Source organism: Aspergillus ochraceoroseus (genome assembly GCF_002846915.1).
Source record: "Aspergillus ochraceoroseus IBT 24754 chromosome Unknown P175scaffold_1, whole genome shotgun sequence".
Lineage (NCBI taxonomy): Eukaryota > Fungi > Ascomycota > Eurotiomycetes > Eurotiales > Aspergillaceae > Aspergillus > Aspergillus ochraceoroseus.
The window spans coordinates 5,974,516-5,990,103 of record NW_024468476.1 but is presented as its reverse complement, the minus strand read 5'-3'; the positions used below and the strand labels follow the sequence as shown (position 1 = coordinate 5,990,103).

Genomic DNA, 15,588 nt, shown 5'->3' with positions numbered 1-15,588 from the left:
CTAATATAGTTGTAGCTAATCTAGTGGAATGGCGGCATCTTCCGCCATATTGATACTTTCTTATCGCCATCTGTGTTTCTAGTATTTTCTTATGGGTAATACTTCCCTCTTATTAGGGACGAACTATGGTGGTGGTGGTGGTGGTGGTACTTTCATTTCCCCTCCTCCTCCTCCTCTTCCTCTCCTCTTGCTTCTCGTCTTGTATTTGCTTCAATCCCTCAACCATCGCTCTTCCTGTCGCTGCTACTTCTCCCCTCCACCTCTTCCTTCCTTCCTTCCTTCCATCTTCGTTATTCGCCTCCTGAAATCTAGGTCGATCGATGGAACCCCGAAGAGCGGATCCCTTCCGCCTTATTCCTGTCCCGTTGAATTGCTCTCTGCATCTCCAGTCCGACGAGACGCTGCTCTAAAAATTGTCGGGAGAGAATGTCGCAGACTTCCCAGGCGAAAGCTCGCAGGTCTTCACCAAAATCAAACCCAGCTCCGCGCAAAAGGCGGAAAAGGACGGTAGTAAGTGGTGCCGCCGAGGACTGCTTTACTTGCGCCCGGAGTGGCTCCCAGTGCGACCGGCGGCGCCCCTACTGCACCCATTGTCTCGAAAATGGCCTAGAGTGCGCTGGTTACAAGACAACTCTGACGTGGGGGGTTGGGGTTGCCAGCCGGGGGAAGTTCCGTGGGCTGTCGCTTCCCGTAACGGGGGCACAGCCAGCCGGAGGGGACCTGAGACATCATCATGCAGCAAAGATCCAGGAGGTGTCGCAATGTGGTCCGTCTCCAACTTCCACCGTTCCGGCCTCTCTGTCAGACCTCCAACCCCAACTTCCTTCTCCAACTTCGGATTCCACTTATGAAAATCCCCCGCACAGAAGAGTCCTATCCACGCCCGGCCAGCCATGGGCTTACTGGAACCAACCAGGCATACACCAACCGATCCCGATCAGTCACCCGCAACATCCTCCACTGCTATACCCGGGGACGGACTCATCGACGGACATTGAATCACCGCCACCTGGGAGCAGCTGGCTGGCGGAGGTGTGGATGTCGACCCGGTCACCAGCGTCCGGAGAATGCCCAGCTCATACTCAAGCCGTATGGGAAGGCGACCAGACAGTGGAGGATCTGGACGGACGCCGGAATTCGCACTCTTCTCTCATGAGCACCTCGCAATCTCCCTCGTTGTCACAGCTGCTCCTTGCCCGATCCGTCGGACAGACGCCACGGCTACGATATCTGATCAGCTATTACGCCGAGGTTATCGCTCCGGTGATTGTTGCGTTCGACAGCCCGACGAATCCGTTTCGCACATCCATATTGCGTTTGGCTCAGGATAGTACGTCTCTGCAGGAAGCGATTGCAACGTTATCTACCAGCAATCTCCGCCAAAGACGCGAGCGGGGGGTCATCTCGACGGGAAGAACAGAACCGGCCCGCATGTCCTCCTTAGCCCACCGTGCTTTGACGGGGACAGCCCTTCAGGAGTGGTACGATCCTTCTGTGCTGGAAGGATTTACGCGGGAGGAACAGTACCATCGGGGAAAAGCAGTACAGGAACTGAACAAGGAGTTGGCGGATCCACAGAAGAGACTTTCAGATTCTGTGCTCGCCACCTTGCTCATACTGTGTCTATTCCACGTATGTGATACCGGAGTGGCCCAATTTAAGACGCAGTTTGCCGGTGTGACCAAGCTGTTGGCGATTCGAATGCGCAACTCTCCTTGTCTATCCGACGAATTGAAGTGGTTCATCCGCATGTTCACTTGGTACGATACAATGACGGCGACCACAAATGATCGTGAGATCCAGCTGCATACCACCTGCGTAGACCTTGCTGCAGTGTCAGATAGTGAATGGGGGCTTGAGAATCTCGTCGGGTGCGACGCTGGTCTTTTTAGGTTAATCGCGCACCTGGGTCGCTTGAATCTCCTGAGCCGGAACCAGCAGGCCAACACCGCTGTTCCATCCAATATTTTCATCCCAACTACAACACCACCGCCATCCATGGTCTACTGCACACCAAACCTGTTTCCCCCAGGAATTCCTGCAGCGATCGACCCGAGTGGGTTCCGACCGCCCACTCTTCCGCGGCCAAGTGGGCAGGCCCAGCAGCCGTTATCGCCAGCGTTCTGGGCCGAATGGTATTCAATTCGACAGCAACTGGAAGCATGGCGGTTGCCGCGGGATCTTCCGGGATCTGTCTTCCCAACCCCAAGTCGTGTCCCGTACGGCCGGACCATGATGGATGCTTACATGTCGCCGCCATCATCACCGCTGGCTCGGTGTGGAGTTGCACCTGAGAACGTCAAGGATGTCCTGCACATCTCTGAATCATTCCGGCACTCGGCGATCCTGTACAGCGAGCGCCTTGCCTATCCGGAGGTACCATCCCATCACCCTCGTATCCAGCAGATCGTACAGCGCTCCATTGCTCACATTCTAGCGGTCAAATCTGATGTATACCTCCTGTGGCCGTTATTCATCACCGGGTCCGAGTGTGTGCTAGAGGAGCATCGCCTCATCATCCAAGAGCGTTGTAAAGATATCTCCACGGATTCAGGCTTCATCAACAACTTGTCCTGTTTGGAGCTATTGCAGAAAATCTGGGCGGAGAACCCATCCAGCACTCCTGGTGTAAACGAGAACAGTAGCAGTGGATATATCGGTACCGCACAGGACGGCGGCCTGTTGGCGTCGCCGCTTGGTTGGTCTGCCTCTGATGCGGTTGTACCGGACGGGGCCTCCTCCCGAGGGTCAGCTTGTGTTGTAAAGAGCCAAGGGTTCCGATGGTACCAAGTGATGCAGGCCAAACGAGCGCAGGGCGAATACATGGTAGTGTGACATGGATGCTGCCTGTATCTAATTCAGACGTTTTTTTTTTTTTTTCTTTTTTGCATTGCATTGCATGCCTGTGATGAGACCAGGCTTGCTGGAGTTATACACGACACAACTCATGTACAAATTACCTATGCTGGATATTATTCAACAATAATGCATATAACTTTCAAGTTCAATGATCTTTGCCGTGCCAGCACATTGTCACGCACAGAGGAAAGGAATTACCCCTCCAATACCCCCCCACTACTACTACCACATTACTAGACGATATCGGATACTTGTGCATGCCCGATTCTCCCAGCCTACCACAGGATATTCTCCGAAGACAAATCCACTTGATACCTGCATACTCTAGTCGCGACTCTAGAGTCAGAGTTAGAGTTGAGTCTAATCTAGAAGCATGGAAGCAGGCAGACAAGTCATCATCTTAGATTACTTGGTAACTGTAGTAACGACGTACGTACTAGTAGTAGTCGAGTATCGCTAAAATACAAGCGAAACAATAGTGACCTCTACAGCCCAACTCCAACTCCAACTCCAGCACAGTCAAGTTAAACAGCTTCAAAAGAAAGAAAGAAAAAAAAAAAAAAAATAAAGTAAAGCAAGTCATGACCGGGTTGTACTTTATCCAGTAAGCGGGCACACTGCACCGTAGTGTCATCAGCGTGTCAACCGCTCATTTGCGGGATTGATTTCGGACATTTGCAGAGTAGGCCAGAGTCCAGAGTCCATGGTCTCGTTGGACAGCAATACGGAGAGATAACTAGTAGATACTCTGTACGGAGTACTAGTAGTTCTATGGAATGCCGGGAATCCACAGGGGATCTCGGTAGTTGGAACTTGAGTGCGTGCATATCGTGGATCGGTCTAGTATGTGGTTTACCGTTTAGGTAGTCGGGCCTTGGTCTGGTATACTTTGTCTTTACTTATACATACTAGTAGTAGTAGTAGTAGTAGTAGTAGTAGTAGTAGTAGGGTTTAGGGTAAGTGTTCTTAGCAGGATCTAGAGTAAAATCGGTAGAAATTGTAATATAATTCTGTGTCTTCCGTGGTATGTGAGGATATACCAGACCTATGTACTCTGTATGCTGCTGGAGCTGTCACGGTCAGATAGACGCTGGTAGACTCATAAGATGTTCACTAGGGTTGTCTATATTAGAGATTAGATATAGATATCGATGTATGTCTTGACCTATAGAATCAGGTCAGTTGCACGAGAATACATCATATCATGTAGATACAAGTCCATGCCTTGACTTGCTGTCAGAAACACCGCTTTGACTCTAGTACTCCGTAGAGACTAGAGACTGAACTAACCGCACTGGCCATGATTATCCAGTAAAAGACCAAAAGTACCATGCATACGGAGTACGGAGTATAGGTTGACCTCACTAGTAGGGCTCAGGGCAAGGGCTCTCCAAATCTCACGCACACAATCCTTCTTCCCCTTTCCCAATCATTATAATTATGGAGTACGGATAGTGGGAAAAGAAAAAAAAAAAATAGAAAATAGAAAATTCGTCTCATATTTTGGCCATTCCTTCTCCTGGCGCGAGAGATCGGCATGAGGCTGGGAGAAAAGGGGGAACATATTAAGGAATTCTGACGAACCTTTTTTTTTTTTTTTTTTTTTTCTTTACAAAAGTGGAATGATGGACAAACGGAGTACTTTAGAGTATAGTATGGGAATTTGGCCCATCCCTCGATTTGAAAACAACCCAATATCGTCAAGTATGCAGCTACATGTGAATGAAGTACGAGTTAGGTTGGGAAAAGGAGGATGTACCATGGATCCATAAGACGGGGTACAGAGTACTATGCAACGAAATACAGTTGTGTATGTACGATACAATACCACGAAGAACCAGAAGAAAAAAGAAATATAAATAAATAAATAGACCAGAATAGAGATAATATATATACAGCGGAATGTTAGTTATGATTTATCCCAGGGCAAGGAGTGAAAACTCTGTTGGTGGGCCTGACGGTGGATTCTCCTATATTCCGTAGACTAGTAAAACTACAAGTGTCTCATATGAAATAAGAAATTATCAACTATCCTCTGAAGACTACCGACTCGCAAGACTACACCTCCATGAAAGGTTTAATTTCTTGTAATCGATTATTGGTTACTCCGGGATGATTCAAGTTGGACAAGAACAGTCCAATAGTTCCTGTAGCTCAATATGATTTGGTCTCTGTACGAGAGCCGTCCACAAACCCCATTATCTTTTGCTGCCCAGCAAGTCAGCGATAAAGTCAGACTGGATTTGAGAATGAGCTTATTTTGTACCCAGATGGAGTCCTTGATCCATGGATGCAGGCGGATGCATCCGTTTGATCAACCAGAAAACAGAATGATTATCAGTACACACATCGCCACTGCAATAGGCAGCCTAAAAAGACTGTGACTCAGGATCAGCATTTATAGCCCTTCTGGTAGCCGCTCTGGTAGGTTCCCATATCGTCGGGCCGTGTGAGTCGATAAAGGCACGCCTGTTAAGAAGTAGTACTCCGTATGGCAATGCAATGCCCAACAGCGTGTGACTCAGACTCTTCCTCGTGAGAGACATTGTAGTCAGATTAGAAGTATAAAGACCCAATCCCTCTACAGCACTTTTGCCTTGAGAATCCACGGATTCCTTATTACTATGATTCCTTTGGTAGAATAGTTAGTTAATAATTATAATTCATATTCTTCTGGAACCCATCCTTTTAACTACCTGAACTGGTTGGGCCTGAACTCGAAACATCTTCCACGAGAAAAAGAAAATTACGGTAAATACCACCAGCTGAACAATACCATACCAAAGTTTCCACCCCCCCACCTGTGCCCGCTTACAAGTTTGCTGAATCCACACTTCACTGCCTTAGTTAATAATCCTTACAAAACTCTCCTTCGCTCACTTTCTTTCTTTCTCCTCTCTCCTATACCCAACTATCTATCCATACACACACAACACACTCTGTTACTCACCTCCATCCCTTTCTTGGGTCGCTGACTTTTGGATTGATTCCATTCCCCAGGATCTCCTTCTCGCTTCCCTTTGGATCTTCCTGGAGTCTGATTCCCAGAGAAGCTCTCTCGATCGCGTTGAGCCTCTCTGCTTCTCTGCAGGGATTTTCACTCGCTTTCTCTTCCACGACAACGACAACCTCTTCCTCCCCAACGTCCGGGCACCTGACATCGTTCAAATGCACCGTTCGCACAAAACCTGTCCACCCTCCTCTCCCCTAGAATCCGTACCGCGGTGACGGTCCTCATCATCGATCTTCCGATTTTGTTGTCCTTTTGATCGGCGTCGATCGGGTTTTTTTGGACGATATCCTGTATAATATACTTGGGTTGTGAAGTTGTTTTGCCTCTGCTCTATTCGGGTTATTGTTACTGCTGTGTGTGTGTTTTTTTTTTTTTTTTTTTTTTTTTTTAATCGGTATTTCTTTTGGGGCTGTCTCCGGGAAACAAAAAGTTATCGATTTTCTTTGTCTCTTGGATTATTTGATTTCGACTCGTGACTCGATTCTCATGCTCGACTCGCGATAATGTACCATTACTCTAGTCCACCTCCGGGGTGGTCCTCGTTCGACTACATGAACTCCCCCCCAACTTCGCCTCACTACGCCTACTACGCCACCCAGTTCGCCAGCCCTTATACATCGCCTCGAGGCACCTCCAAGCGTCATCAGCGCAAGGCAAGCTACGCCGCCCCTACCAAGGACACCGGGTCATGGCATTCCGGTTACAACCACAGCTTCTACGAAGCCATGCCCGAATATGGCACCCCGTCGAGTAAGCACGAGAATGTAAGTGCTTTTTTTGGTGCCAATCCGTCCTCACGTCGTCGCGGAACCATGCCGAGTGCCCCCGCAGGTATCTGGGATAATGGTGGTCCTCCGCGACCGCAGTCATTCCGGAAGCGATCTATCTTTGTGGATGTGGTCGATGATGGATTCGATGATGCTGTGCCCCGATACGCCTCTCGCGAGGAACTAAACAAGTCCCGCCGGCGCCCGTCAACGCCGCAGCGGAAGCAAAAGCCCCCAACTGATCAATATTTTTACTCTACCCAGGTTCCTGTCTATGATGACGCCGATGCCGCCAAACGATCCCGCGCTCGCCGTCAGTCGACGTCGACGCGGAACCCCCCCAAGCCCACCACCAAGCCTGCAACCGCCTCCAAACCACCCCCCAAAGCCACTGAGGCCGACGCCACCCGTGCGGGAATCCCGGCCGGTTATTCGATCAAGAACTGGGATCCCACGGAGGCGCCCATCATCCTGCTCGGCAGCGTATTCGATGCCAACTCTCTCGGCAAGTGGATCTACGACTGGACTGTCTTTCACCACGGTGCTTCAACTCCAATGGCCGATGTCGCGGGCGAACTCTGGCTGTTGCTAATTAAACTGGCGGGTAAGGTGAAGCGGGCCGACGAGTGCTTGGACCGGATCCAGGACCCGGATGCGCAGGAAACGGTGGAAGACTTTTTGGAAAGTGGAGAGCGCTTGTGGGCGCGATTTAAGAAGCTGCTAAGAACTTGCGAACAGTTTATGTGGAAGGCGGCCAACCGTGAAGGGGGCAAGGGCACGGTGTCGATGGGCCGCAACGCCGGATGTGAATTTGTGGATTCCATCTTTGGTCGCGATCGCGAGTTGGAGTACACGGAAAAGCTCATGAACAGCATCCGTGTGTGGAATATGCGTTTTGATGCCAACTGTGAGGAGATTCTTCGGAAGCGGACAGTCTAAACCCCCTCCCCACCGTACTTTTTTGGCTTTTGTTTTTTTTTTATCACAACCCGCATCAACCTGGGCAACATGAACCCAGGCTCTGAACATGAAAAGTAATAGTGTTGGATTATTATTTATGCTTTTACCAGAAAGCATTTTTGAACACCCTAATATTGGAAGGGTGAGTGATGGATTATTATTGCTTTTCCCAGGAAGCATTTTTGAACACCCTCATATTGGAAGGGTGAGCGATTGATATTATTGTTCTCTGTCGGACTGCATTTGAGCGCGTTTGGTTTTGGTTACTCTGACTGATTGCTCGTTGCGTTTGATATTCCCCGTGATGGTTTATCTGCTTGAATACTGCAGACTTGACACCAAGCCTTTCTTTTGTTTTTTTTTCCTTTGTCACTGTGCACTGGTTCCAAGGATGGGACGGTGATTTGTTTCGTGTCTAGAGGGCATGCTCATTGGGAGTCGTTGCATTGTTCTGCAAGTCTGGCCCATGGCTTACTTCTGTTTTTATGATACCATTCTGCGGTGTTTGTATGTGGATAATTCATTCCTTTGATAGACACCCACTCCCACGTACTAGACAATTATTTTCTTTTCACCAGACTACACTGTAGTGTATAGTAAGCAAGTAATAAAAACCTGATGTCATCTGACAGTTCATGCAAGCTAAAAGATGACCCGTGCCTGTTTAAGAACTTCATAATCTCTGTATGATAGTAGGTAATATATCAGGATAAGAGAATTCCCTGGAGATTAAACAACAAATCACTACCAATAGGCTCCCTGCATGCAATGTTATGTCTACCCCTCCTCTTTACCACTTTCTGTTTCCAATCTTTCCTTTGTTACGCGTACAGCTTAATACATGACCGTACTTTCAAGTCAGAAGAGAAGAGAACCAGGTAATGAATGTACAGCTCGCCAGGTCGCCAGGTCGCCAGGTGGCTACCAAATTTGACTAGTTAGGACCAGTAATAACCAAATTTCATTACCATATGTGACAATACTAGTAGTAAGTCAGTAATATATTCTGTAAAGTTGCGGGATTCAAAATCATCTATCTAGTAATACTGGTTATGACCAGTCATGCCTAATTCAAGTGGTAAAATACTACCTGGCAAGACAAGATTTAGTATGGTATACTTTTTATAGTATATTATAATAGAATATATATCTAGTTATTACTAGTATTACTAGCCCTACTAGTAATTACTAATAAAATTAGAAGTTCTAGTTATTACTAGTAATATCTAGTAGTACTAGAACTTCTAGCCCTACTAGTAATAACTAGAACTTCTAATTTTACTAGTAATTACTAGTAGGGCTAGAACCTCTAGTTATAATTAATAAAAATAAATATATATTAATCTTTTCTAATAATCTATATCTTTTATCTAGATAATAGTAATTAGAGATTTTAATAATTACTAGATATTACTAGTAATAACTAGAATTTCTAATTTTATTAGTAGTTACTAGTAATTACTAGAACTTCTAGTTATAATTAATAAAAATAAATATATACTAATCTTTTCTAGTAATCTATATCTTATTATCTAGATAATAGTAACTAAAGATTCTAGTAATTATCATGGCGTGTACTAGGTGCACTAGTGCCAAGGTAATAATTGCTAGGGTATATAAGGTAGGATTTGGGCAGATTAGACATTAGGTCTAATCATAGTAACCTTTTAGTCTAATAGTTTAGACATGTTGCCTGAATCACATGCTCTTATAGTAATTACTAGTAACTACTAATAAAATTAGAAATTCTAGTAATTACTAGTAACTACTAATAAAATTAGAAATTCTAGTTATTACTAGTAATTACTAATAAAATTAGAAATTCTAGTTATTACTAGTAACTACTAATAAAATTAGAAATTCTAATTATTACTAGTAATTACTAATAAAATTAGAAATTCTAGTAATTACTAATAATTATTAATAAGATTAGTTCTTTTTTAAAACTAATTATAATAATCTAATCTAGATATATATTTTACTTAAGTAAGTACTAGTCTTGACTAATCTTAACTAGAAATAATATACTATATTATACTATAAAAAGTATACTATATTAAATCTTGTCTTACCAGGTAGTATTTTACTACTTAAATTAGGCATGACTAGTCATAACTAGTACTACTAGATAGGTAATTTTAAATCTTATAGCTTTATAGAATATATTACTAACTTACTACTAGTATTATTATATATAGTAATGGAATTTGGTCATTACTAGTCCTACCTGGTCCCAACTTGTCAAATTTGGTAGCCACCTGGCGACCTGGTGACCTGGCGAGCCGCAACCTCCCAGGTAATGAGGTTGTGGCTTGCCAGGTCGCCAGGTCGCCAGGTGGCTACCAAATTTGACTAGTTAGGACCAGTAATAACCAAATTTCATTACTATATATAATAATACTAGTAATAAGTTAGTAATATATTTTATAAAGCTATAGGATTTAAAATTATTTATCTAGTAATACTAGTTATAACTAGTCATACCTAATTTAAGTAGTAAAATATTACCTAGTAAGACAAGATTTAGTATAGTATACTTTTTATAGTATATTATAGTAGAATATATATCTAGTTATTACTAGTAATATCTAGAAGTTCTAGTACTACTAGTAATTACTAGTAAAATTAGAAGTTCTAGTTATTACTAGTAGGGCTAGTAGTACTAGAACTTCTAGATATTACTAGTAATAACTAGAATTTCTAATTTTACTAGTAATTACTAGAATTTCTAATTTTACTAGTAATTACTAGAATTTCTAATTTTACTAGTAATTACTAGAATTTCTAATTTTACTAGTAATTACTAGTAGTACTAGAACTTCTAATTATAATTAATAAAAATAAATATATACTAATCTTTTCTAATAATCTATATCTTTTATCTAGATAGTAGTAACTAGAGATTCTAATAATTACTAGATATTACTAGTAATAACTAGAATTTCTAATTTTATTAGTAGTTACTAGTAATTACTAGAACCTCTAGTTATAATTAATAAAAATAAATATATACTAATCTTTTCTAGTAATCTATATCTTATTATCTAGATAGTAGTAACTAAAGATTCTAGTAATTATGTCACGGCGCGAAGCCATAGTACCTATCTAGTTAGATTCTGCCTTAACTATCCACCCTTATTCCTATATTTAAGCTATATTATTCTTAATCTTATTATAGTTCTTTAAGCTATATCCTATTTATTATCTAATACCTACTATTCTACTATTCTATCTAGTTAGCTCTTAATTAATAAATATCTAAATCTAACTTTATACCCTAATATTATATAGCTTCTCTTTATTAGGAGTTAATTATTACTATTATACTTATTTTATTATTTATATTATTTAAAAATATAGAAACTCTCTTATATAATATTTTTAATAAATTAAGATAATATATTATTAAAATATATTAATTTTTTATTACTACTATAAAAAAACTTTATAAATTATTTATTTTATATTTTATTATTATTAATTTTCTTAATTATATTTAATAAAAAAATAGTATAATTAAATATTAAAAAATATAAGTTAAAAAAATTTAATAAAAATTATTTAAAATACTTATTTAAAATAATATACTTTTTTAATTATTATCTCCTTCTAAAAGAGATACTAATATTACTATTTCTTTTATTATTATTATTATCTTTATTATATTTATTTTTACTATCTAAATTTCTAAATAACTTCTTAATTTTAATAAGTTTAATAATTAATAAAATAACTTAAGATACTTTATTTTTTAAATTTATTAAAAAATAATTATAAACTTTAATTATTTTCTAACCCTAAATAATTAAATAACTTATATAACTAGTTACTTTAAAGAAATCTTATATATCTAAATTTTATTATATATTTAAAATAGAATCTATAAATTAAATAATTATATTAAGATTTTAGAAATTCTAGAGAAAGTTTTTAAAAATCTAAATTTAAAAATTAATATTTATATTAATTTATTCTATCTTTAATAAATTTATTATAAGTTTAGTATTTTTTTTACTAAATTTTAATATCTTATATTAGAAAAAAATATAAATAAAGATATCTTATTTATAATTCTAGAATAAATTATTAATTAGAAACTTTAAAAATTATTAATATACTTTAAGGCCTTATTATAAGATTATTATATTTTTACTAATTATTTATAAAATCTAGAAAATTATTATTATTATTATATAAGTATTACTCTACCCTTATTTATAAAAAATTTCTAGCCTTTCTAACCTATCTTAAAGCTAACTTTTATTATCTAAATTCCTATAGGTCCTATTAATCCTACTATTATTATTATTCCTATTAAAGATCTAATAGATCTATTTATTACTTACTACCTTAATTATTAAATCTAATACCTATATTATTACTATAGTAGTACTAAATACCTAATAAGTAACTATTTATACCCTAATTAAAGACTAACTAGCTATATTTCTATATTTACTACTAAACTAGACTTATATCTCTTATTAATTAAAATCCTGCCTACTAAATATCTTTTATTCTCTAAATTAGAAAATAGAGTATTTCTAATCTAAGCTATAATTAAGAATATCTCTAGTACTCTCTCTACTTATTAAAAACTATAATAACTAAAATAATAATAGAGAAAAAAAGTTACTAATCTAAATTAATAATCTTATTTATTAATCTAGAAATTCTTAATAAGACTCTACTAATTTTTATTATAATTAATTCTAAAATTAAGAATAAATATTTTATAAATTATAATTAAATTATAAATAATTAATTAGAGATATTATTATTAAAAAATCTTATTTTATTAAGAAAATTTAATAATATTTTAATAAAATTTAATTATATTACTTATTTTATTTATTTAATTTAAAAAATTTATAATTATATTAAAAAAAATATTACTTTTTTTATAACTTAATTTATATATTTTCTTATTATTTTTAAATTATTCTAGTTAAAGATCTATAATCCCTAGATTAGATTTATTAATTATACTATTTTATTTAAAAGCTTTTATTATAAGAAATACTATAATATATCTCTAAAATTTATAAAGATTTTAATATTATATAATATATTATTAAAAGTTTCTCTTTAATATCTTAATTCCTATGTCACGGGGAGCAGGCGGGCAGTAGGTGTAGCTAACAGCAGGGTGTATATTCAGGCTATCTATGTATAGGTACAACAGGTAGAGGTTAGGTTAGGACAAGGATATAGCTTGAAGAGCTATAATAAAATTAGGAGTAATATAACTTAAATATAGAAGTAAAGATAGATAATTAGGGTAGAATCTAACTAAATAAATATATAATTATACTATAATAGTATCCCCTCTCTTAAGCTAAGCTTTAGTAAAGTATTTCTAGAATCCAGGCTTTTTAAAGTAATAGTAATAATAGATAGTAATATATTTAGTAATATTTTTTAGGTAATTAGTAGGAACTTTAATAATAATAAGATATTTAACTTACTTAATAATATACTTTAAATATAGGTAGCTATCTTAGCTATAGTAATTCTAGTAAAAATTAATTACTTTCTTAATCTCCTATTTCTTAATATTATTAATTTTAATATATAGGGATTTAGTTTCCTCTTATCTAGATAATAGATTTTTAATAATTAGGTATAATAATTTAATATAAAATACTAGATATATTTTTATATTCTTAAGTAGGTCTAATTTATAAATATAAGAACTAATAATCCTTTTAATAAGGAAGGAATCTAGATTTTTCTAGTCTAATTTTTTTTAGGGGTATAGAGTTATAATATTCTTAATATTTAATTAGACTAATTAATTCTTAATATAGTATCTAGTAAGGTAGTATTTCTAATTAGTATAATATTTATAATAAGCTTAAATAATAATTATAGTAATATAATAATATTCCTATATTTACTTTATAATTAGAGTAAATTAGTAAGTATTATAAATTTATAGGTAATAATTAAATAGGATAGGCTTAAATCTTATATAGAAATTAAAATTATATAAAATAAAGAATAAAAAATATTTAATAATCTTAAAATTAATATTATTAGTAGTAAATTTTATTATAAGTAACTATTTAGTCTAATTATCTTATAAGTAATTAATATAAATTTATAAATATTATTTTAAAATAATATTTATATATTTAGTTTATTTATTAGTCTTAAAGTAATAAGTAATAAATAAAAATAATCTTATTTTTAAGATATAATTTAAGTATATCTAAAATACTAATATAAATTAAGGTTCTTAATTAAATATAATAGACTTAAGAAATCTATAAAATTTCTAAATATAATCTTAAAATAGATAGATAGCTCCCTTAATATTATAGGTACTATTATAGGGAATATAATATTAAAATTTTATTAATTAATTAATTACTACTATAATAATATTAAAGCCTAAACTTTAGAATAAATATATAATAAAATTAATAAATATATTTTTCTAGAAATTTTTAAATATAAGCAAGGAATAAAGTACTCTTTAATACTTATCTTAATAAAGTATAGATTATTTATAAATATAGTAGTTATAAATCTATTACTCTATAAATTATAGTATTCTAGGCTAGTAATATAATTATAATAATAATTTATAGATTTTTAATCTATCTTAATAGCTAGTAACTATACTCTTATAATATTTATATATTAGTTTTATCTTTAATTCTTCTATATTAAGGATATATAGTTAGTTATAATAAAATAAGAATCTAGAATAATAAATATACTTAAATAATATAATTAATAAATAATAATTATAATTCTTTTTTAGGCTTTCTAAAATATTATTAGGGGCTAGATCTTATTTATAATCTTTATCTAGATATTCTTTTAATTATTTAGAGAGCTAGATAGTCTCTTCTTCTTTAAGCTTAAGTAACTAGAAGTATACTAACTTCCTTCTAGTAGTAACTTAGAACTAGATTAACTATAATATTTACTAGCTCTATAACTTCTCTAAATATTTAGGCAGGAAGCTTACTAAATTTTTTCTTTTTAATATTATTTAACTCTAGTATAGTAAGTATTTATTCCCTTTCTTAAGAAAATTCTATAACTTTCTAATTAAATTATCTAGTTTTACTCTATACTTACCTGGGTAATAATTAATTATAAAATTAAAATAAAATAGAAATTTAGATTATTAGACTTATTATTAATTTAATATTTTAATTATTATAAAATATTCTAGATTTCTATAGTTAATTATAATCTTAATTAAATACTAGTATTCTTTTAGTTCTAGAGTCTATTCTTCTAAATAATAAATAATTACTAGCAACTCCTTATTATATATCTTATAATTATACTTAGTTAGAATTATTTTCTTTAAATAGAATTTTACTAGATATAGAATTTTATTATTATTATATTATAATAATATTCTAGTAGATATAAAATCTAAGATATTAATTTTTAAAATAACTAGTTAATCCTAATTAAAGGACCTTAATATTAATTCTTTAATAAATTTTACTTTTAGTATTTTAAAAGTAATCTAATAAGTTAGAATCTATAAAAATAAAGTTTCTTTTTTCTTTAAGATAATAATAAGTATAAAAATCTATAAGAATCCTTTAATAAAGTATTAGTAAAATCTAGTAAATCTTATAAAACTCTTAATATTAATAACTATTTTAAATAGTTTTTAATCTACTATAATCTTAATCTTCTCAGGATCTATATAAATACCTTCTCTTTTAATAATAATACTTAAGAACTTAATTTCTAGCTAGTAAAATTTATACTTAAATATTTTTATATATAAGTTATTATTTCTTAAAATTTATAATATTTACTTTAAATATTTAGTATATTTTTTTCTTATATAGCTATAAATTAGAATATTATTTAAGAATATATTATAAAATATATTTATATATTATTATAGAATATTATTTATAAAATATTAAAAAATAGCTAGAGTACTAGTTAGGCTAAATAATATAATTAAGAACTTATATAGCCTAAAATAAGTTTAAAAAATAG

General features: G+C 35.0%; 2 protein-coding genes across 2 annotated transcripts; both read left to right on the top strand.

Moving 5' to 3' along the window:
• Positions 1–177: 177 nt before the first annotated feature.
• P175DRAFT_0498691 (Zn(II)2Cys6 transcription factor) lies at positions 178–2,887 on the top strand (the record flags this gene model as incomplete). The annotated part of the gene is made up of 1 exon (XM_040896561.1): positions 178–2,887. A coding segment is annotated over exon 1 (2,404 nt), but the record flags the coding sequence as incomplete, so codon positions are not given.
• Positions 2,888–6,375: 3,488 nt separating this feature from the next.
• Positions 6,376–7,578, top strand: P175DRAFT_0507029 (uncharacterized protein; the record flags this gene model as incomplete). Its single annotated transcript, XM_040898236.1, has 1 exon — positions 6,376–7,578. The coding sequence occupies one exon, from the start codon at positions 6,376–6,378 to the stop codon at positions 7,576–7,578; it is 1,203 nt and encodes a 400-aa protein (XP_040756981.1).
• Positions 7,579–15,588: the final 8,010 nt, after the last annotated feature.